Below are 24,618 nucleotides of genomic sequence, written 5' to 3'. Positions count from 1 at the left end.
TTTAATGTGCAAAAATGTCCCCGACCATGCCGACATTTTTTTATTGCTTACATTTTTGGGACAATAAAGCATTAGTAGAATGTCCAAATAGGTATCGCCAACAGCTTAAAATAGTACTGATTGAATGTGTTGCTGAATGTGTAGGTCACAAGTAGTGGGGGAATAACCATGGTGTAATTACTTAATATGCTTGACCCAAAATTGAAGCTTTCCCTGTGCATGTTACATACCGAATTGATTTCCTTTTCCATTTAGATCATTTAAAAAATATCCAAATAAGGATAAAATCGATGGAATCTTGGACCTATAACCTAAACTATGTGTGAATGTATGATTTTCGCTATGCTACATTTTTTCTCCTATTTTTTTTTTTTAAATGAAGAAAAAAACCTAGGCGCTGAGGCCGCTGGGTATTTAAAAAGCTCCCAGCATGCCTTTCCCCCAAATTCCGAACATTCCCGAACGTAACGGTCTTTGCCGAGTATTAATCACCTGCCAATCTTTTCACGCGTCGGTCCCGACGCACCAATAACAGCTCAAGCCGCGTACCGCGTGACCTCATGCTAATAAGAAAATTATGAATAAATTATTCTACGGCACTCGGGTTTTCCCGGAAGCTTTCCTTGTTAGTCCTCTGACAAGCGTAAAAAGTTTTCATCAACAGCCGCCATTTTGAGCGAATTCGGTCGGGGAAAAACTGGCGTTTTCGACGGAAATTTCTCATCATTTTGGCAATCATCTCATCTGGAACCCCTTTCGGTATTTTATTTGGTTATCACTTCACCCCTAGCGACTGGACGGGAACTCCCAAGTCGTTTCATCATGTAACGAAAACGATTTGAAAACGGCGATCGTTTTTCACACTCGGCTTTGTACACGGGAAATTAAGGTTGAACTGCACAGGATACGTCGATTTTAAACCATTTTTAGCAACGCAGTGGTGAATCTACTTTTTGTTTATCCGGAGTCCTCACCCAGCAGACAACCGATGGATCATATCAACGCAAAACTGGAACATTCCGGTATCAAGTAAGACTGAAATAGTGACTTCTTCGTATCACTGCGAACACGGAGTCGTCAAATTTTTTCAACATGGCCGACCTGGAAGGTCCGCCGAACAAGAGGGCGAAACTATCGGTGCCGATTTCGACGCCGAGTAGCGACAACACAGGTGATTGGATACTTTTCTTCAATAGCTAGAAAATAGAATAAATGTTAAAACACGATATGATAAAAAGTAATACTTAAATAACCAATATTGGTGAGAAATTATCATTCGAATAATCCAGGCATTATAAATTTCATGAAATTGTATGTGAACTTTGGCCCTTGCCATATTTCTTTTGCCCTGGATTTCTTTCTAATTCTAAATCTAGGGGCCTTTCTAATTCTAATAATTCAATACGACACCAGACTAAAATAATAAGACATGTTTGACTGAAATCTCAATGGGTGTTTCCATGAAACCTATGTATGTTGTTAGTTGTCATGTTTGTAATGACCGGTTTATCGTTCTGTTCATCGTCATACTTCCTGCGAATGCGATGCGACGTCACAAAGCATTGCGAAATTAGCCGGACTTGGAATGTGTTTGCAGCGCGATAACTTGCCCTGACGTCACAAATTTGCATTCGTGTTTGCACCGAGTGTGAACCGGTCTTTATATAGATCTCTGCAATTAAGTTTAAAAAACAAGTCCATGTTGCAGCAAATGAGAATGGCTTTTTTTTTTGGCTTATTCTTTTTTCACATTTGACAAGTCATGCTAGTTGCAACGTTGATCCATTTCAAGAACTCCACAGTTTATATTGGTCGTTCATTTCTTATTAAGTAGTATACTCTCTGCTTAGGTAATTTATTATTTAGCTTCACTTGTCATGCTAGTCCGAGTAACAAGGATTCTACAAATTGCCTTTTTAAACATTTGGTCATAATTTGGCGATAGTAGAATCGGAGGGAATACTTTTCCTTGGAGTGCCAACAAATTATCGCGCACTCATCGCCCACCAAAACCATAAAAATTTTACCCCCCAAAACAGACCCTACTTGGGATCAGGTAGAGATTGATAATTAAGATGGTGGTTTAATTCCAAGAGCTGCAGTTCATTCGTTGACACATTGAGTCACGATTCATATGAATGGCGAAGCAATGACTTCAAGCCCAGTGTTGATGTGATCCCCTGAAGAGCAGTGCGGATTCTGATCGTATAAGGCCTCTTTTAATTGGGTATGACAAAGTGTGTTTATTGGTGAAATCCGCATTGACTGGACACCCTTTTTTATGTATTATTGGCTTACACTTTATGATGTAGTCGATCCAATCTGAAGGCAGTAGTTATACATAAAGCAAGGAAGTTTTGGTTGGAATGTCAGTTCATCGCCATTTTGACGAAGTGACGAATCTGCCCAAAACCAAGATTTTAAGCAGTTTGAGATTTTTGGTTATTTTAACATTTTATGATGTCTTGTATGTACATCATACATGATTACCAAATTACTAGACACAAAATTGTGTACGTTAATTACGCTAATTGCACAAAGTGCCGAATGTGCAACAGCTTGTTTTTTTCCCGTTTTGACGAAGTGACGAATCTCGTTTCGTCACTTAGTCTCATTGAATTTACACATGTACTATATTTAGATTTATGTAATCTCTGGAAGTTGTGTTTTGATGAAGTAACGAATCTGCTTTCAAAAATGTATAAATTTTATATACATGTACACGGGCGTGCGACGAACCTGTGTACAAACACAATGCTACATACGTTTGACCAAGTAGCATTTCCGTTTTGACGAAGTGACGAATGTCTTTAGTAATATCTTCTCCTGATTAAACATGCCTTCATGAAAACAGAGAAAAAAATTTTGGCTATTAACTAATGGGCTATAGCATCAGTAAAGATATTTTTCAATTTTGGGGGAGAAATGCATGCGAAAATGCAATTTGAAAAATCAACCAACTTCATACGCGATTTTCTCAAAACTCAGTTTAGCAGCTGTTTGCGCAAATTTGTCACTTTGTCAAAATGTTGAAGATTTGTGTGCCATCTAGCTTGCATTTTAAAATGAAATGCAAGAGTCTATTTCATTATGAATATTACCTCCTCAAATGACGTCATTTCCTACAGACCAGCCACGTGCGCCAGGTTTTTTTTAGTGTCAATTTGCATAACGCGCATCGACTGCATTGTATTTCGAACACATTTTGAGCAACAAGCGCGTGTTTGGAACATTTTCAACACTGCGTAATGTGTGCTTGATTGCGTACAATACGCAGTTGCAGTTCTCCTACAGAGAGGCCGTCTTTGAGAGAGACCGGAAAGATTTCCATATACGAAGTTCACTAATTTTCCTCTGTATTGACTAAGAAGCCCCAAGATAGCAATTTCATGTCATCAAAGTCAATTTGAGCAGTGAGAAAATACAAGCATTTTCTTAAAAAACACTTAGAATTTTTCAATCCAATCTCATAGGGTTTGTACACAGGGTGTTGAGTGAACTTCGTATATGGAAATCTTTCCGAGAGACCTATTACATAGAACTAGAGGCTACATGTGCAAGTGAGAATTTCTTGGTTTTTTTGTGTGCAGTTTCATAGTAGTGCGTTGTTCAATCTGAGCAACCCTATATCTATCAAAATCAACTCTTTCTTTTTGCAGTATTTTGATGTCAATCTTAAACCCCAACCATAGCATTATCTGAGGTAGACTTAGGATTGTCCAACTATTGTTGGGATTTCCCCAACTGTAGTTTGGGCCATTGCTATAGTAACATCCACATTACAAAGAAGAGCCAGTTGGTTTAGTTTGGATCTTGGTTTCTCAGTTTTCTGAGGAAATACCCAAGACTTTAGGCTTTAATTTGTACATCTTGTGCTATTTTCAAGACATTGTCATTTGCAGATTTATTACTAAATCTTTTTAAATAGAAACAAGGTTCCCTGAAAAGAATATTGCATCCTGACGCCTTTTTTATCATCTCGCTGATGGTCACTTATCGCCAAAATGTTGAAAAGACATGAATCTGGGACTGAGAAACATTTCAAACTTTGTTAGAAAATACTTTGAAAATGCACTCAACTCGTCATAGGACTTTGTACACAACCAAAGAAGTGGCGTCTGGATACTTACTTCTTTCCGGTTCCCCGAACTGTAAAGGTTAATAGTATAGGTCAGTTTACAGAAATTATAAAAATTAACCTTTTCTACTTGTTATTAATTGGGCATTATTGGTATTTAAATTTGTTTGTAACAAAAGTCAAATGTGTGTGCACAAATGCACATCAGCTTCAGGCACATGTGTATGTTGCATACATTTTGTACCAGATTTGCTTTTAAGCGTAAAATACATGTTAATCCTAACCTCCCAGCTACCATCAAAATGCATCCCCCATTTTGGTGGATTTTGGGGGACTTGGTCCTGCAGGGATGGTGTGACTAAATATTGATGGAGTATGATGGACTTGGGTCAGGAGGCCTAAAGCAAAGCATGCATTGGAAGCAGTGTGATTGATGGAGTTTGGCAAACATGGTCCAGTACTTAGTAAAAGACAGTAGGGAGTTGGGGTTAAAGCATAAAAAGCATATATATCCATCCTCACGATGGATACTCAACCCCCAAAATGGTGATGGAGTGCTGGTAGCCATACGATTTGCAAAAGTTCTTCACAGCACACTCGCTTGTCAAGGGAAGAGAGAAATGCCGTATTTGTTTTTAGATCTCAATATTGCAGTATATTAGGTATGACTGAGCTGTAACCGTGTAAAATGGCATGTTTCTTCTGAAATGCCATTGAACCAAATGCCCTGGATATTTTGCTACAAAGCCAAAAATGAACACTGCATTTAACCAAAGGCACATTCTTAATACAGAAACGTCTAGCCCCATGAAAATGAACAGAGGCTGTATTTCATGTTCCGTCCTGAAATCGTTAAAATGCTCCAAACTAAATTTGTTCTTTCTTTCCTTTTCCCTGTTTTGATTGTTGTTGATTTTTGGTACAGAGTGCCAAACATGTGAATTGATAGTTGTGGAATGAGTTCATTTGTTGGAATTGTTGGCATTTGTGTGGTAGTTTGTAAACCTTGTTTGCCGATAGCTCAATCATGTCATGTGTTAAACTGAAGCTTGACCCTGAGCAATGATGGAAATCTTGACACACAAAAATATTTCAATATGTGGTGCTAAATGATTGTCATCCTCATTTTACAGAGTTGCTGAAGTTACTGGATCTGTCCGAAGAACTCATTGGACCCAGCTCTAACAATGCCAGCTCTTTGTCCGTCGGGGTCTCCATGGGGTCCGGTACCCCAACCAATGGAACCACCTCTGCCGCAGTCAATGCAGACCCCCACCCCGCGGACATGATGCAGAAGAACAAGCAGCTCTCCAAACTGCTGCAGTTCACCCCACGCAGTGTCGGGGGATCCCCAACGAATACCAACACGGCCAGCGCTAACAACAGCCCCAAGCCCAACCAGGGAGGTGGTAGCCCTGCAGTGGGTGGGGCTAGTAACCCTATGGCCAACAGCTTAGCAGCTACAGGCTCCACTGGCATGACTATGGGGTCCTTCCCAGGCCATACCCAGACTGGCAGGACAGTACCCAATGTGACCAGCTCCCCCATGGTAGCCAACACCATGGTCAGCTTCTCCACGGCCGCTTTCTCTTCGACGCCCCAGCTGAACGCAAGTGCAAACTCGCCGGGCAACCTCATCTCCAGTGCCAGTCAGGCAATGATGAACGGACCCTACTCTATAAATAGTGCAAATAACTTAGTGGGCGTTCGGAACACTGTCACAAATAGCACGGCCATGATGGTCACCCAAAACGCTGTCAGCCAGTCATCGCAGGTTCCCATGCTGGGCAATATGACGTCGGCCAACCCTCAAAACCCATTGCAGAAGGTAAATGTCTAACCTAACAAAAAACTAAAAAGGCATCCCATTTGATTTTATATGAAGTTTTCTTGTATAAATATATAATTGATGCGTATAAATTTATAATTGATGGTACATTTGCAGCGCTGATTCACCTAATTTGCATATTTGATTACAGATTGGAAGGCCCTCAAGCACCCCTCCTGTCGGCCAGTCCAACCTCACCAATCCCTTTCAGGTCTTCTCCTCAGTGGGCTCCACTGCCTCAACTCCTTCCCTTCAACTGAACGCCATGTCCACGTACACACCCACCAGCGCCACCACAACTCTCTCAGGTGGCAGCGGCGGTGGCGGCAGTATCCTGGACAGCCTGAACATGCCCAACGTCAACATGACCCCCAACCTGGCCAATAACCTGGCGGCCAGCCTGCCGGGTAATCTGACTGGTGTGACAGCAGCCGGCGCCAACCTGCCCAACATGGCCGGCGGCATGCACGGCAACATGGTCGGGGGCTTCAACTCCTCGGGGAACCTGGGCGGCAATCTTGCCGGCAACCTGTCCACGTCCAGTCTGCCGTCCAACATCACCAGCAATGTGCCTGGCAACATGGCTGGAAACATGGCAAGCAATGTCAATATGAATATTTCAGGTGGCATTTCTATGGTAAGCGGGTTGCTCTGCTTTCCTACCTCCCTCTCTCTCTCCCGTTCTTTCTTTAACTGCCCACCCTGTCTTAGCTACTCTAAACTTCTACTCAAGCTTTACTAACGTCATGCTTTCATGTGTGCATAGCTAAAAAAAAAAAATTCAGAGTTTCAAAGTTAATTACACGACTTTAGTTTAATTTGGCACAAGTTTCAGTGCACTATCAAGCCTGTGTCAAGATTTTGTGCAGTCGGAAAACTCTACTCATCTAAACATTCAAGTTGCCAAATCAGCTGTTTTGATCAGATGCTGATATTACATGACTTTCTCCTCCACTGCTGCTTTGGACTGTTTACATCACATGTATTTATCATAGTTTCTATGTTTATGTCAGCACTAGAATGAACTTGTTGAATGAACATTTCCTAATGTTGTCTGGGATTTGTTTTTTCCAATCACAGGGAGGCATCAGCCAAGGTGCTCAGCCTGCCATGCCTGGTACCCAGCCTGGGGCGGCCGGTGGGACCCAGACCTCCCAAGCCGACCTGGGCAAGCGCAAGCTGATCCAGCAGCAGTTGGTGCTGCTGCTGCATGCACACAAGTGCCAGCGGCGGGAGAACCAGGCCAACGGGGAGAACAAGCAGTGCGGCCTGCCCCACTGCCGCACCATGAAGAACGTGCTCAACCACATGACCAATTGCCAAGAGGGAAAGTCTTGCCAAGGTGAGTGGTGGTCAGACAATCCTCTTGAAAATTCGGAATGCTTGAAACATTCCCATTCAAATGAGTAAAATGAGTGCTTTCTCATTCAGGTCAGCCCTGAAATACAGGGTGTTCCCATACTGAAAAGCTGATCTGTATGTGCATACTGACTATGAGAGTCCTTCAAGTAAACATGTTGACCCAAAAAATTTAAATTTTTAACTTGATTTTTTTTTTTTTTCTACAGTTGCCCACTGTGCCTCATCAAGGCAGATAATCACTCACTGGAAGAACTGCACACGTAGTGACTGTCCAGTTTGCTTGCCACTCAAGCATGCGTCCGACCGACGACACGGTAACTATCTTAAGAAATCTTGGAAGTTTGGGCCATGCAGACTGTAATGCTGAAATAAGCATAAAGGAAATTTAAAAAAACATCGGATAATGAAGTTGAGGAAACCTATCTGTGGGTATTGAAATAAGACATTTTGCATGTTAGATATAAATATATTGTTATAGTTTGGAACAATTTGCAATGTGAGCATGACCAAAAAATAATTCATTTAAAAGTTAAGAATGTTGCTAATTTGGATTCCTAGCTTTTGAACTCTGTCCTAGAGTTCATTGATTGGAGTTTGTTGGTACACATTTCAAATGCCTTTAAATTAAAACGCACTCTTTTTGCAATTCAATCTTAAAGCAGAGAAATTGTTGCACAGCGCCATGGCCGGCCCTTTGCCTGGCTCCACTGCCATCACCACAACCATTGATCAGAACTCAATGCAGCGGGCTTACCAGGCACTGGGCATCCCGTACAACACCAAGAATCCCACCAGGCCACCGGGAATGCCGAACACTCTCAGTAAGTAGAGTTATAAGACTTTAGGTCTACTCAAGTTTTAAAAAGCCTTCTAAATATAAGGCATTGTTCCGTTTAAAATGTGTATATAGTAGACATCAGATGCATTTTCATGGTACTGACATCCAGTAACACATTCTCCCTCATGTTATTGTGCAGATACCTCTGGTAATGTGCCGGGTGCTTTCACTGGTCCCCTGACCAACGCTGGTGCCCAGCAGCAGACAGAGGCCATGCTGCAGTCCTTCAATCCCGGCGGCAACAGCGGCGGCAATGCTGGCCCCAACATGGGCATTGCAATGCCCATTAGCGGCACCACGCAGCCTTGGCAGCAGTTTGTCACCCAGGATTTGCGGAATCACCTTGTCTTTAAATTGTGAGTAAACAATTCTGGCAACAGTTCTGGTAAAGAATTCACCCATAGTGGGTTCTTCTTCAGAAACTGGAATTTGAAGTTCCTGAAGTAAAATATTTTCAAACATCCATCATTACCTTAATTAAAAGTTGACGATATAAATCTAATCTTGTTAACCGAGATTATGTTAACATGTTTACTTTGTTTTCATCTATCCCACAGAGTTCAAGCAATATTTCCTTCGCCGGACCCCCAGGCCATGAAGGACAAGCGAATGGGGAACCTAGTGGCCTATGCCCGCAAAGTAGAAAAGGACATGTACGAGCAAGCCAGTAGTAGGGTAAGTGCTGGACAAAACTTGAGCTGTGCCCAGTCACTCAAAATACCAAAGTGACATTGGGAGATTAAAATGCTAATTACCCCACCAAGTGATATCCAATATGAAGTTGAAACTTGTTGGTTGTTGCTTATACTGCAACCATTTACTCTGGCTTTTAAGTAGTTTTCATTTATTTTATTTTTATGTTAATTGTATCTTTTATGCAACAGGAGGAATACTATCACCTCTTGGCTGAAAAGATTTACAAGATCCAGAAGGAGTTGGAGGAGAAGCGACAGAAGCGGATGCAGGAGACAGGAGGTACCAACGCTGCTGGAGGAGGTGGCATCCCAACAACAGCAGCGGCAGCACTGGCCCAGCTACAACCTCCTCAGCAACTGACTCAGCCCAGATTGCCCACACAGAGTACGTCACTTTTACAATTGCCTCATTTAGATCAGGATTCCAGATTTGTAGGGTATTAAACTGTTGCACGCAAAAGTGTTTGGGTAATTAAACAGTTTGTGGTTTCTCTGAAGGTCTGAGTTTATTTTTTTTGCCCTATCTCTTCCGTAGATGGTCCGATGAGCGTTGCTCCAGCCACCCCGGCCCCACCCTCTGTCGGCTCCAACTCAGTCCCCCAGATTTTGACTCCCCCCTCCAGCATGGCCCCCGCCAGCCAGCTCACCAACCAGATCACTCAGAACCCCTTCACCCAATTCCCCCCGCTGCCCACCACGGCCAACAACAACGGCAACAAGCAGCCCCCGTCCAATCTGGGCATGCAGGTACTGACTCCGCAATCACAACAGCCGCAGCAACAGCAGCAGCAGCCTTCGATGCCAGCTACGCCACAGTCGCAGGCAAGCCAAGTTGGCAAACAGGTATGAACCAGCTCTGTTGTACTCTACAACCCTTTGATCTTTAATCATTGTGGATACACTTACATTTCAGTTCCTGGAAATAGTATTGCTGGATGATGTATTTTTGGAAAATGAGTTAGTTTTAGTGCAGTTATATCAGTGTGAGATACGAGGTTTAGAACGACATATGAATAATTCAACTCTCATATAATCAAAAACAAATTGAGAACATATTCCTACAACTAGATGTTCTCATTTTCCTTGCAGGGGATCATAGGCAGTGCTAACTCCACCCCTCCTACGCAGACGGTGGGTGTGACCTTGCCGCAACCCAATGCCATGGCCCCCAACACCACTACCGATTCTGCGCTGGCAGAGGCAAATCAACAGGTGAGGATTCCAACATAGCTCTGCTAAGTTCAGGAGAGTAGTACAGATACCCTACCTTCCAAACGAATCTCCTGATGATTTGCTGTTTATGAGTGGCTCAAAAGGCAAATCTCATGAAGCTCCTTAACACAAACATTTTCTAAGCACAGAAAATATAGGCTCAGCAGAAGCAGGTAACCAGCCAAAATTCCATGTAATGTCTACTGCCCGTAACTGATAATCAGTAGATTTGTGCTTAGCGCATAATTTTACTAAGCGCTGTTTTCTGCTGAACAGATATTTTAAGGTGGGTCCGGGTCTCCACACCCTAGCCACTGTTGTAAGTGGGGAAAGTTTCTTCAAATTTCTGAGCAGACTTTGGTCTTGGGAGAAGCCTGTCACACCAATGTTGCATGTTTGATTCCAAACAGGTTCAGCCAGCCACCCTTGGCAAGCAGCCACCTTCCACAGAGCAGGCTGCCCAGCCCTCCTCTGAGACCACCACACCCGCTGCCACGCCCCAGCCCAAGCAGGAGCCAGCCCTGACCCCCAAGGGAGGCAAGCAGACCCCGGCAGGGCCATCCAGCTTGGAATCGGGAGTCAAACAGGAACCCGGCGACAACGGCAACCTATTCACCTGCAGTTTCAACAGCACGCCCACCTCCCAGCCGGACGGCATGAGCGGAGTTGGGAAAGGCAGTGGCAAGGGCTCTGGCAAGGCTGGTAATGGCAAGGCCGGTAACGGCAAGGCTGGTAACGGCAAGGTTTTGATTAAGCAGGAACCAGGCGAGAACCAGGATGTAGTGGTGAAGTCAGAACCGGGCCAATCGGCCAGTTCACAGGTGCAGCAGAAGCAGCCTGTCAAGACTGAGCCAACTAAAGCCCCTAGGTCAAAGAAAGGTAATTAGCCTTTACTTTATACAAGTAATTTACTTTTGAGGCTTTTGTAACATAGCACAGTGTTTTGCATCAAGACGATTTCTTGCAACAACTCAATAAAATGTACTTTTGAAAGTTGGCTTTTCGTTTTGTCTCATGAAAACTACTCCTTTTGTGCGTCCGGGCCAATTTTCATGAGGTAGGCAACACCGCATTTCTATGTCTTTTTTTGTCAACCGACTTTAAATTGCAAAATATTCAAGGAGGTTTAGTTAACATAAACACTGTCTGATGTTTTTTCCCACTCGCAATAGTTTTCAAGCCGGATGAGCTTCGGCAAGCCTTGATGCCAACCCTGGAGAAGCTTTACCGTCAGAATCCTGAGTCCCTTCCCTTCCAGCAGCCGGTGGATCCCAAGACCTTGCAAATACCGGTTTGTGCTGATCCCTGTTTTGCTCTTTGTCCTCAGTTGTTTCTGATACAAAAGCTCAGCTACCCATGCCTTGAGAAGATACCTTGTGCCTGTTGTGATATTAAAAATGGAAAACTTTTAATTTGGCAGTTAATATGAGTACTTTGCTCCCTTTTCCTCTTTTTTTCCGATACAAACTGTGTGACTGATATGAGTTTTTGTAGTTTGTGATGACTAACAGCCTATCATTTCCACATCTTTTTCCTGCCTGGTTAGCAGCCAGTGGTGTGAGTCTGCATGCTGGAATGGTTCTGTCACATTTTTCTTTCTATAAAATTTGGATCTTGCTTTTTGACACCGCGGTAGTCTTGCTCAACCAAATTCGGCAGTGCCCAAAACGCTACTGATAAAAGGATTTTTGTTCGCCATGCTTCAAAAGATAAAATGCCAGCACTTGTCTTTGTTTTTGTCAACTACCACTCAGCCTAAGAACTCCCCCGTCAACGGAACTCGAGCCAAGAAACCCAACCCCAAACCCTGTGAGGTATGTCTTTTCCCCCTACAAGTTTTTTTTTTTTGGCTGTCGCCACCACCGACACCACCAACCCCTTCCTCGGCTGGACTGGGACGCGCTGGTCTTGAGCTGCGCTCGGACGAGTTCCGTTCACGAGAAAGCTGTCAGTGTTGTAGTATTCGTCTTGCATGTTGCTAGAAGCTTGTGTGCTTGTGGTTAGCTCGGTACTAGACTCGCTAACAGGGTCGTGTGTGTAATGGGAATAACTAATGGACAAGTATTGTGATGTATCAGGTTGTTTAGTACTGGTTGGCAATGAATTCCGTTAACCTCAAAACTAAAAACGGAATAGTTTTGTGATCTATTGCTTGTGAGTACACAAAATAAAATCTGTTGTGTAACTTATCACACATAAAAGCTATATTTGTTAGACATTCAAATATAGTATAGCATTCACAACCAATTCATCACAGTGGTTGTCAAAGGTGAAACATTGCACACACTTCCCTTCAACTAACAAGAACAAAAAAGAAACAGCCAAAAATATTCATCCATTTTGCGGTATTTTTTCTGTTGAATTTTACTCCTCCAGGACTACTTTGACATCGTGAGGCAGCCCATGGACCTGTCCACCATCAAGCACAAGCTGGACACCGGGGTGTACCAGAACCCCTGGCAGTATGTGGACGATGTCTGGCTGATGCTGGAGAATGCCTGGCTGTACAACCGTAAGACGTCCCGCGTCTACAAGTACTGCTCCAAGCTCGCCGAGGTATTTGAGACTGAGATTGACCCTGTCATGCAGATGCTGGGGTACTGCTGTGGCCACAAGGTAGGCATCCAAGCACTCTATCTTACCCCCACCTTAAGCCCCACCCTACTCAATGTCCTGATTATTTTTAGGGGGATTAGGGAACTGTAATTCTTCCTCTGAAAACAAGTGCTAGTTTGAATGATTCTGACAGCAGTATTGTTTTACCTCTTCCCTGTTTGCAGTTTGTTTTCCACCCGCAAGTTTTGTGCTGTTATGGCAAGCAGCTCTGTACCATCCCGCGTGACGCTGCGTATTGGAGCTATCAGAACAGGTAAGAATTCAAAATGCAAAATCATTTTTATGCTCGGAAGCGAGCATAAAAATAGTAGGTTTTTGTTGGGGGGGGGGGTGATTTGGGTCTAGTCTGAGGAGAAAATGGCAAAATGAAAAGTCGTCAGGGGAAAAAAGTTTCAATATTTAATTTCTGTGGAGCACTGATTTTCATGATATATATTCATCATTACTCAAAGAAAATTTGGTCAGAGAAGAATGATCCTCATGAGTATGTTGGTGATTTCCTTTTTCTAGGTATCACTTTTGTGAGAAATGCTTCAACGAGATCGAGGGTGACTCGGTGACATTGGGAGATGACCCAACGCAGTCACAGACGTAAGTAGACTTGCTTGTCTTGAACGTAATTTCGCAGGGTTTGTAACTTTTTACGTCTGTTGAAGATACTAGATCAGGGCTTCACCCCTCTATTAACACTCTTCTGTCAAAAATTACAAACTAATCTGAATGACTTTTCTAACCTTTTCAGTCCCGTACTGTGGATATCCCATTAAGGTCTTGCACCCAGGATACCCCAGGTTATAGGGTTACACACACATAAATGAACCCGAAGCCCAGTCTGTTCTAAGAAGATGTCGTCATGAACATCAATGAATGTGGTTTGTCCCCGGGCTAACTGTACACATTATGAAATGAGGCAACATTGAACTTATTATGAACCCATTTGTCCCTGTACTGCCCCAAAGCGCCCTGCCGGTTGCTTCCTATAACGCCCTGAACCGCCCAACACTCTATGTTTTTTTTTTTATTCATCAAGGATTAAATACAGTGTAGTACAATGTATCACAAGTTCTAATTGGTTTAATGACGAACTTTTATCACTATTTTATGTGCACTACTTTTTGTCAAACTCGAAACATAACTAGTGCTACTAACCCCCCCCCCCCCATTAATTTATGTACATACCTAATGGTACAAAACCCAGTTAGTTTTGTAATTGTTGGGTTAATCAGAAATCTATTACTTGCTCAAACGTATGCCAGTATACTTCATGAACTACGTGTGAATTTGACGCTAGTAATATATCGGCATTGTTGGATTCACTGCTGGGTTCTGAAAATGTAAACAAGATCTGTTTCGTAGAATCTTTCAGTAGTTTCGTAAATTAGGGCTGTGTATTGGAACTGGGTACCCGAGAACCTTGCCTTTGATGTCAGGAATCGGTTCCGGATTATGGGATCGGGTACACGTAACCAACTTTACAAATTACTTTAATAGTAACTTCTCAGACAATGAAAAAGAGAGGTTGTGAATGTCATGTGAGGATAATTTTCAAAATGAAAGCCAGGCTACGTGGGAAAACAAAATATATATCACGTTTATGACTCTCGCGAAAATTCCACTTTTCACCTTTTCAGACAAAGACCTCACTGTTCACACTTGTATCTTGCTGCATTGATGTGGCAGTATAAATGTGCGGAACTTTATGAAAAATCTGAACAGCAACTCCTGAGATATGAATTTTGGGGTTAAGCTTCTTTAACGAGTTCCCGGGTGGCTGGGTTTTTTTTTTTTTTTTCGGTTTTTTTTTCATTCGGGTACCCAGTTCCCATATTATCTGTAAATGCACACCCCTATCGTAAATGCAAGCAGGCTGCACACGATTGATAGATTTACAGATGCGCCAACATTCCCAGCATACTTTGGTTTTCTCAGGAGATGCCCCCTTGTTGGCCATACCAAGGAATACATATTCTTAGATAAGCTAAAAACACCTTTGTAAAGAAATTTGTCTTTGCGAGAGACTGGATGGCATAGTAAAGTGTGAGCACTGACTGGCTTACTTGTCGGAAGTAGTAGATTTCTGGTAACGCTTAACTGTTTGCACTTACTCCAATAGGTTCTGGTGGACTGGCAATGACACAAGGTTCAACCATTCTAAGCAACTGGAAAGGTAAACGCAGTGGGTCACTAGGTTGAATGCCTCTCAAACATAGATGGGGATGCCATCTGACGAACAACCTCAATACAAACACACATTGACGACAAGCTTCCTAAACAAGAAAGCAACGGAGATGTGGATCAAACGCCAACATTAAAATCCAGAACACTCACGCCCCCTAATCCCATATCGTAACATTGAAATTTTGCTGTTTGTTTTGAAAAGGGGTTTTTGAAAACTAACACAATATGCACGCAGTGGTCATTTCATTAAAGTCCACTTTAATACAACTTGTGTCCTGCCATGACTCTTTGAATTGAAATGATCATATTTTGTTGGTGTAACACATCTTCCCTTCCTACAAAATTGAATTGTGAATATGTTTAATATCCCAAGTTTGCAGTTTATTTGAATCATTTGTGATGTTTCCTTGCAGTACTATCAAAAAGGAGAACTTTGTGAAAATGAAGAACGATACCCTGGACATTGAACCGTGAGTTTGGCTCGTTGCCTTTTTATCATTTGGTGCTGAATAAAGTCGAAAATTTTTAAAAAGAAACTTACAGTGAACCATGTAGAACTACAAACCATTCCTAAGCTGTTCGAAACAAACCAGAATATGGCTCCCCCCCCCCCAATCAAAATAAAAAAGAAATTGCTGTGGCATTTTAATTAGCTTTTTCTGTTATTGTTAATCACAAGTCAAAAAATTATTTCACGTGACAATGCTAAATAGAAGGTTCTGAGTTCATCAGCACAGCTCAACAGGTTTATGATGGAGTTAGTTATGATGGAGCAAAAGAAATCAAAAGTACATCAAAGTGGTCATGAGACAATTTTGTCTGAAGATCAATATTTGGATAATACTACTGTCTGTTACAAATAAGAAGAGAAAGCAAAATCAAACAAGATGTAACACTACATTTTTACTCCGAGGTACCCAGAGGTAAACCGTTAAACCTCCAGGTAAACCTCCAGGTAAACCTCAAGTTACTGCCTATTTAATTTCGCATTCTTCCCTCATTAAAATGCAACACCGAGAGAAGAAGGCTTTTGAAGATTTTCAAATGCTGAAAGAATATTACATTTTAATCATAATTTCTTTCAAAACTTTTACATTATAAGAAACATACCCAATAATTTTGATATGGAACAAAATCAGTTAATAAAATCAATCATGTTAACTTCCTTTTAACAACAGGTTTGTAGACTGCTTGGAATGTGGGAGGAAACTCCACGTGATATGTGTCCTGCACAATGAGGTCATCTGGCCTGAAGGGTAAGCATAAAGTCGCTCTTTAAACCTACCTGAAAGTCTTACAGGTTCCTTCCAAAGGACTTGCCGAATTTGGTACTCTCATTTCGTTAATCTGTGAATGCAACTAAATTTTGTCTGACGTGACTATTATTTCTCCTCCCTTCAGCTTCATCTGCGACGGTTGCAGAAAGTCCAAAGGCATCAAGAAGAAGGAGAACAAGTGTAATGCTAAGAGTGAGTAACATATTAAAGCCAGGAATATTTGCTTCATCATGTTAAAAAAAAAAAACCGGGATTGGTCACATGAAGCAGTCATGTGATGTGTTCAATTAACAGTTCAAACAACAGATCTACCATTGACAGTCTTAACTTTTCGATATGGAGTCAGTGTGTGTGTCCGTCATTGTCAAATATTGTGTAAAAAATAACTCTCTGCTTCTCTGAAACACTACAGAAATGTATAATTATGAATTGTTACTGATGTTAATTCAAAATTGCTGCATAAAACCTGTCAGAGCATTATTTTCCGGCATCCCTCAAAAAAAAATGATATATGGACAATGTAATTGAAAGTTCATGGTGGAAATACTGCATTTTTTTGCTTGTCTGTCGTCGAAAAGAACTGCCGTCATCGAAGCTAGGCACCCACTTAGAGAACCGAGTGAACAAGTTCCTGAAGTGTCGCAATACGGGAGCTGGGGAGGTAACCATCCGGGTGCTAGCCAGCTCTGAGAAGACGGTGGAAGTCAAATCGGGCATGAGAAATCGGTAAGGGACTTGTGAATTGCAAGGGGGGGAGGGCTGTTCACATTTTGTGCTAACTGTTGAGGGGTCTTTTTGTGGTGTACTCATGAGAACCAAGTAAAAAGCACTTTACGTTTCACTGATGTCTGTGACTGTCTGTGATTTTCTGTCTGAGATTGTCTGTGATGTTTGTCTGTGTCCTTTCTGTGATTGTCTCTGATTGTCTTTGAATGTCACTGCTTGTTGTTTAATCTTTTTTGCATTTTTAAAATTTCCCTGCAAGGTTTGGAGATGACCTACCGGAAACATTTCCCTACCGGGCGAAGGCACTGTTTGCCTTTGAAGAGATTGACGGGACGGACGTGTGCTTCTTTGGCATGCATGTCCAGGAGTACGGCTCGGAGTGTCTCAGGCCAAATCAGAGGTATGAGAAATACTAGCCCAGGTTTTTTTTTCGGAAATGAAAAATTGTCTCAGGCAGTTTCATCTTTACTTAAAAAATTCCGGAAAAGCCTCTTTCATCATCATTTTTTGTTTCTTTGTGTTTTTTTTTGTACTGCTTTCTCAAATCCTTTGCATTTTGTACACAGTTTTGAGTGCTATTTTCCCTTGTATTATCTGATGACATGCCTAAAAGAGCCATTTATGTTGATGCTTAAATGCTTAAAGCAGATATTTTTTCTTCTTCCTTTTATTTCAGGCGTGTGTATATATCGTATTTAGACAGTGTTCACTTCTTCCAACCCCGTGCTTACCGAACAGCAGTATACCATGAAATCCTCATCGGCTACCTTGATTATTGCAAGTTATTAGGGTAAGTGAGATTTTGTTGCTTTCTATTTTCATCAAACTCCAGACTTGGAGTGGATCTACCTGTTGCATTCAAAGACTTAAGGCCAGAAGACCTTTTACTGGTGTGTGACCTCAGTTTTGTTAAATGGAATGTCGATGCCTCCTTTATTCAGGTATGAATGGGCCCACATCTGGGCGTGTCCCCCAAGCGAAGGGGATGACTACATCTTTCACTGTCATCCCCTGGAGCAGAAGATCCCTAAGCCAAAGAGACTGCAGGACTGGTACCGTAAGATGTTGGACAAGTCTGTGACGGACAAGGTCGTTGTGGACTTCAAGGTTAGATATGGACGCCCCATACCCCATGCCAAGCTTGCTATATGTTTCCCTGTCCCACATTAGTGTGCCCGGGTCCTTAAAGCTTTTCCCCTACGTTATCTTTAGGCATCACTAATCATTCTTTACAATGTTAAGAATCTTTTTGCTCTTGAAAAACTTCTTCAGTGAAATCAAAAGACTATTCTAAACAAGTTCTGAAATGAAGTGGATCTTTTAGTAGGAATAGTGCTAAAAATCCCAAAATTTGCCGCCTGATTTTACAGACGATGCTCAGTTTCTTCCTGAATTTTAAAGCGCTCTTTGGAGCTAACAGATTTCTCAGCCTTGAAGACCTTTCCAACTTGGTTCTCTGCTTATCAATATTATGCAATATTTTTAGTATGAAATGGATTTTTGGTGTAACTGTCGAATAGGGAAGTGTCATTAACACACCCTTTATTTCAACCAGAGTTTCTTTTTACTAGGATCAGAATGTTTCATATTAATTTGTTTGAATTGTTCAGGACATCCTGAAGTCGGCAATGGACGACGGCATCACCTGCGCGACCGAGCTGCCGTACTTTGAAGGCGACTTCTGGCCCAACGTTCTGGAAGAGAGCATCAAGGAACTGGACCAGGAGGAAGAAGAGCGACAGAAGGCAGCGGAGAAGGCCGCCGCGGCCAGCGCAGGGGAAGAGGTTAGACAGCTTGAACGTATTCCACGTATAGATTGTTTCTGGGTTGTCATACCAATGTAAATAGGAGTGGACTGTGTTCATGGAAAGTAGATAGTGTTTGTGACCACTCGGGGAAGCCATGTTGGGGGGTGGCACATTGCATGAGTGAGTACTGGTTGAGGCGCATAATTTATTATTAACCCTAACTCCCTGGTATAATTTACTAGATACCATATTCATCCTGGCAAATTGCAACCCCATATATGGGAAACTGCACACACAGATTTCTGACTTTGATTCTGGAGGTGTGCCCAACCCAATTTAAAAGACTGTCAGTTTAGGGGTGCTGTACCCATCCTGACAGATTCCAACAAAACGTTGGGGTTTGATGGGTTGGGGAGGTTAGGGTTAATGAACACAAACCCGTATCATCGTTATGTGAATGCCTGGTGTATGGCAATGCGTTTGTGTCCCTCCATATTTTCTCTTTATTACTGAGACTTGAACCTTTGCATGGAATCTATGGAATTAAAACAGTATAAGGGTGGATTGGATAGAATTCATTTGTCTCTGTTTTTGTTTTCCTTTCTAATGCAGTCTGTACCGATCGGCAGCAAGAAGTCCCAGAAGAAGTGCAAGAAGAACAACAAGAGCAAAAGCAGCAGCAACCGCAAGAACAACAAGAAGACTAACTTCCCCCAGCAAGGCAACGACCTGTCCCAGAAGATCTTCTCCACGATGGAGAAGCACAAAGAGGTGAGCCATCGCTCAGCCCGGAGATAGTCTGAACAGCATTACCCCCTCATTGTCTAGTGCGGTCAAGTTGCCACAGAGTAAAGACTTAGGAAGTTTGGCACTGGGAGCCAGGAAATTCTTAGCAAACCTCACGTACACGTATTTGCTTAAATGCACTCCTCAATGTAATCTCTGTTATATGTTCCAAAATTCATGTCCTCCCTGTTACCTTTCATCAATTGACGCTGAAATCTTTTTGCCCTACAGGTGTTCTTTGTCATTCGTCTGGTGCCCAACCCCGGCCAGAACCAGGAACCCATCCAGGACCCGGACCCCTTGGTGTCCTGCGACTTGATGGATGGCCGGGACGCCTTCCTGACCTTGGCAAGGGAGAAGCACTATGAGTTCTCCTCACTGCGACGGGCCAAGTACTCCACCATGTGCATGCTGTGTGAGCTGCACAACCAGGGACAGGACCGCTTTGTCTACACCTGCAATGAGTGCAAGCACCACGTGGAGACAAGATATCACTGCACCGTCTGTGAGGTAAGTGCCACCAATTTTCTTTTATAATTCAAGGTGGTTTTTTTTCAGTCAAGCAGATATTTTAAGTGAAGTTTTTTGAACAAAACTTGGAAAGTAACTTCCGAATTGCTGTTGTAAACTTGACTTGTTATGATTGTTTTGGGACATTGACACTTATTCTTTTCATTATTTTCCACAACAGGACTATGACTTGTGCAGTAACTGCTACCGGAAGATTGGTCACAATCACAAGATGGAGAAATGGGGACTGGAACTGGACGTGGACTCCAACAGCGGTGCATCGCGCAACCCACAGGAAGCCCGTCGCCAGTCCATTCAACGCTGCATCCAGAGTCTGGTCCATGCTTGCCAGTGCCGAGACGCCAACTGCCGCCTACCCAGCTGCCAGAAGATGAAGCGGGTGGTGCAGCACACCAAGGTCTGCAAGCGCAAGACCAACGGGGAGTGCCCCATTTGCAAGCAGCTCATCGCCCTCTGCTGCTACCATGCCAAGCACTGCCAGGAGCAGAAATGCCTGGTGCCATTCTGCCTGAACATCAAACACAAACTCAAGCAGCAGCAGCTGCAGCACAGGCTGCAGCAGGCACAACTGCTGCGCCGACGCATGGCTACCATGCAGAGGGTGACTGCCCCAAACCAAGCCATGAACCCACAGGCTTCCACCACCGGTGCCAATCCCATACAACATGGTGCACGACCTCAGCAGGCCACAGGAGTGGCAGCCCAGCAACAAGGGGGTATGAAACCTCAGAACAATGCCATTGGCCCACCACCAGCTGCAATACAGGCGGCTAAGCAAGTACAAGAGGCCGCAGCCCAGGTGGCCCTAACAAATCCCCAAATGGTGCCCCAACAGCAGCAGCCACAAAGGACTGTCTCGCCCTCACAGGGCCAAGGAAGGGGCATGAAGCCCATATCATTACCTAACCAACTGGGCCAGGTGAATCCAATGCCACCACCACAGCAGATCAGCCACTTGCCTAAGTCGCTCTCCATGCCCAATCCGGGGGCCTCTGCCGGCCAGATGATGTCTCCCATGGACCCGTGGAACCAGACCCAACCACAGACTGTGCCTGTCAATGTGACAAGTATGCATGGCATGCAGAACATTCCCAATGTGCCAAATATTCAGAACATTGCAGGAGGCGTGGGCATGAACATGTCAGGCAACGTAGGAGTTGTGCAACAACAGCAGCTGAGCCCTGGTGGCATTGGCCAGCAGGGTCCAGTCCGTGCCAACAGCTTCCCACCTCAGGCGCTCCAGCAACTGCTGCAGACGCTCAAGTCACCGCAATCGCAGCAGCAACAGAAGCAGGTTTTGAACATACTCAAGTCCAACCCTCAGCTAATGGCAGCATTCATCAAGCAGCGTTCACAGCTGCAACAGCAGCAACAAGCAGCTCAGGCCCAGCAGCAGCAACAACAGCAGCAGCAACAGCAGCAACAACAACAGCAGCAACAACCTGGGCAACAGCAGGCAGTTCAGCAAGCCGGCAACCCGCAACAGGTATTCAATCAACAGCAGCAGCAGTGGCTGCAAACCCAGCAGAGACGGCAGCTGGCTAGACAATTCCAACAGCAGCAGCAGCAGCAACAGCAGGTCCAGCAACAGCAGGTCCAGCAACCATTCCAGCAGCCTCAGATGCATGGCAACCTTCCACCTTTCAACCAGGCTATTGCCTTGCAGCAGCAGCAGCAGCGGCGGAATGCAATGGCCCAGCAGGGAGCAGGCTCACAGCTCCTGCCGCAGCAAATGCAGCAACTTCAACAGCAGCAGCACCTCCAGCAGCTGCAACAGCAACAACTGCAACAACAGCAGCAGCTGCAGCTGCAGCAGCAACAACAGCAGCAGCAACAAAATCAGGGTGACACCATGGCGAGCATGCAGTACCAAAAGCTGCTCCTGCAGAAGCAGCAGCAGCAGCAGATGCTTGCAAACCAGAACCAGACAGGAGTTCAGCAGCAAGGCATGTTGCCTAACCAGTCACCGCAGCATGTTATGCAGCAGGTGCGTTCACCGCAAACAGCCAACACCCTGGTGCAGGTGCGATCGCCCAATCCTAACCCCTCACCGAGGCCTCAGCCCACCCCGTCCCCCAGAACGCACTCTGCCCAGCCATCACCCAGGCCCATGCAGCAGATGAACTCCCCACACCCTGGCAAGCCTGAACCTATGCAGACGGACCAGCCAATGCTGTCACAGAACCCACTACAGCATGGCACCATGGCACAAATGAACAGTCCTGCCAATGCTGCTACGTTAAACCAAGACGATTCAGACATGACCCCCTTGGATCCCCAGGACCAACTGACAAGATACGTGGAAACCTTGTAATATAGCCATTTTTTTTAAATAAAAGAATACCATTGACGTTAAGTGACCCGACTGCTCTACAATATCACAGAACGGCCACTATGCAATCTAGTGGTATAGCTTCATTAGTGTTTTTTTTTTTTTTCAGAACAAATTCAACTGAATTTTTGAAAAAGTTTGTAAAGTTTTATTGTTATTTTACTTTGTATTTTCTTCTCCATTCCTACTTTTGGATGATATTCTTAGGTTTGTAATAAATATTAAATACAAAAAAAATTAATAATATAAAAACTTCTAAATACAAGTATATGCCTAGTACATAGGACTCGTCGTCGGTTGTAGATGCCGGGTTGTGTGCTGGACTAGGAAGCAATTATTTGTACAGAAATTTCCCGGAGGGGCAATTATTAAATATGTTGACTATGTAGTAGTTCAGATGTGAAAATGAGAGAGGAGCCTAGTTTATCAAGGAAAAAAATATACAGTTTGTTCATTTGTTTAATATCTTCCTACGTCTTAATGTGCTGTAAGATTTTAGCTAATATGTAGACGTAGACTTGTCTCTTCTCCCTATTTTTAATAAAAAGCAACGACAAAAAAAATTACAGTGCTAGTACGGTATTAACTATGAAATGTTTGTGTGTCACGTGTTTCTTTTATCCCCTGCGGCGTAGATAGTTGAATAATTTAATTGAATGATCATGCAGGTTCTGACATTAAAACTATATATGGTATGAATGACAAATCCTACGATGAAATCTTTGTACAAAGACGAGACAAGAGAGGGGCACACATGCTTATTTCCTACTTATATATCGTATTGCGTAAAAAGAAAAGATACAGAGGACGTAACTCGAATGAATGTGTGCACTTTACAGATTTGGAAGATTTTTACTTGTCACTTTCTGGTTTTTATCTCCATTGAGCTATTTGTATTAAATGTATATAAGATACAGTAAAATAAAACATGGACTGTGGAAGTTAACCATTTTGCAGCCTCGACCTGAGATACAATTTGTTTTTGTGTGTGCCTTATTGTTGATATTGTAACCTCATAGAAACTGTACAGTTATTATTCCCTTCCCGGCTCATATACTAGTTACTTTTTCCTGTACAAAATAAAGAACAGTTATATCGGATTATTATTCATCTATTGTGGCTTTCAGATTTGGAAATTTCCGCTGGGCAGTTTTGAAGCTTACGGCACAACACTAAATACATGTACATGTTTTATGTACGTTGTAGGCGTTAAACAGTGTTATTATTCCTTACGATGCGATACTATATTTTCCAGCATCGTGATAAAGAGAAACCTGTGCATTATTGTACAGTATGTCCCCAAAAAATGTCCGTCTGACTGTTTTTAAAATAACTACAAAACCATGAAGTCAATTTTGAAAATGTTTGGTTTTGCAGATACATGTACTTCTTAGCCTTGGCCTCAACCCCTATGGGTTTCATTAATTTCAGTCACTCATCACTGCACAGTTGTCAATTGAGCACTACAACATTTTTGGACACTGTGACCAAGTTCCATTCCTTAGTCAATATTTATAGTGCCGTGTTATGTACGCTGTGTAAAATCCTGCGTTTTGAAAAAATAAGGCTGATGTGGTTTGGGATTGGAATCATTTGCCCTTGAGCATTAAACTGAGGTCTTGCCATGATGACTGATAGCCAGGCAAATGATTCCAATCCCAACTGCAACCCTTTTCACAACATGAAGGATTTTAAACAGCTTACTTAACACAATACTGAAATTGAGTAAGGCAAAGAACTTGGTCACAGCGTCCAACAATGTTGTGATCAATTAACAGTTGTGCAGTCATGCGTTACTGAAATTAAATGACACTAAATGATAGAGTTACGCCTGTCGTGTTGCAGAAAATGTTGGGGGAAACGTCTCTGGTTCACGATTTTGATTGGTTAGGTGTTGACCAACTGTTGTGCAAGAAATTCCGGATGGGTGCAGACCAGTAAATCGGTCCGAAATTGCCTGCGCCGGCCAAATCACGATTTGCATGCCCTCAAAATCTTCGGTATTTGAGCATGCTGTGGGACATGAACTTGAGGGATTGTAAAAAATATGGGTGGAAGCCGTGCACAGGACTGGGAGCTTGCAGTTCTGTGTAATTTTGATGTAATTTGGACCCTAAAAGCGCTCTATTTTGCAATGGAGTGTAGGCATCGTTTTTCAAAATGGCGATGGGCTTCAGGACTATTTTGAGGGGTGATCATCTTCAGATTGAAATTTCTCCTAAAAGTCATCAGTTGACCCCCCGAAAATTGAAAAGAAAATGAAAGATGATGAAATAAGCTTTAATTTGATGTGTGTCTCGAACACCTTGGAGAGTTGGGAGTATTTTTCCCGAATTTTTGAAGTGGGAGCATTTACCATTGGGGTCTATGGAAGTTTATTTACTGGTCTGCTACCGGATGCAAGTTTGTCG

General features: G+C 43.1%; 1 protein-coding gene across 5 annotated transcripts; it reads left to right on the top strand.

The window, feature by feature from the left end:
* Positions 1–605: 605 nt before the first annotated feature.
* LOC119727680 (CREB-binding protein-like) lies at positions 606–23,182 on the top strand. 5 transcript variants are annotated; one of them, XM_038199678.1, is made up of 29 exons: positions 606–1,171; positions 5,212–5,906; positions 6,058–6,501; positions 6,987–7,248; positions 7,475–7,582; positions 7,928–8,089; positions 8,246–8,462; positions 8,664–8,781; positions 8,991–9,186; positions 9,337–9,644; positions 9,891–10,013; positions 10,424–10,892; positions 11,186–11,304; positions 11,768–11,827; positions 12,390–12,629; positions 12,794–12,882; positions 13,140–13,220; positions 14,743–14,796; positions 15,221–15,277; positions 15,986–16,063; positions 16,209–16,276; positions 16,663–16,810; positions 17,070–17,210; positions 17,487–17,600; positions 17,752–17,917; positions 18,421–18,594; positions 19,171–19,329; positions 19,576–19,854; positions 20,036–23,182. In XM_038199678.1, the coding sequence occupies exons 1-29, from the start codon at positions 1,093–1,095 to the stop codon at positions 22,187–22,189; spliced, it is 7,362 nt and encodes a 2,453-aa protein (XP_038055606.1). In that variant the 5' UTR covers positions 606–1,092; the 3' UTR covers positions 22,190–23,182. The 5 variants fall into 5 exon arrangements, with proteins under 5 accessions (XP_038055606.1, XP_038055605.1, XP_038055608.1 ...); XM_038199677.1 differs by having other exon boundaries at positions 6,058–6,543; XM_038199680.1 differs by lacking the exon at positions 11,768–11,827 and having other exon boundaries at positions 1,093–1,171; positions 6,058–6,543.
* Positions 23,183–24,618: the final 1,436 nt, after the last annotated feature.

This window comes from Patiria miniata, unplaced genomic scaffold (genome assembly GCF_015706575.1).
Source record: "Patiria miniata isolate m_02_andy unplaced genomic scaffold, ASM1570657v1 HiC_scaffold_20, whole genome shotgun sequence".
Lineage (NCBI taxonomy): Eukaryota > Metazoa > Echinodermata > Asteroidea > Valvatida > Asterinidae > Patiria > Patiria miniata.
This window is presented reverse-complemented; position numbering and strand designations above follow the sequence as displayed.

Coding starts and splice junctions, on each gene's coding strand:
- LOC119727680 (XM_038199677.1), top strand. CDS start 1,093: ATGGCCGACCTGGAAGGTCCGCCGAACAAGAGGGCGAAACTATCGGTG. Junction 10,893..11,185: donor AGCCCCTAGGTCAAAGAAAG/GTAATTAGCCTT, acceptor CACTCGCAATAG/TTTTCAAGCCGGATGAGCTT. Junction 17,601..17,751: donor GATTATTGCAAGTTATTAGG/GTAAGTGAGATT, acceptor TCCTTTATTCAG/GTATGAATGGGCCCACATCT.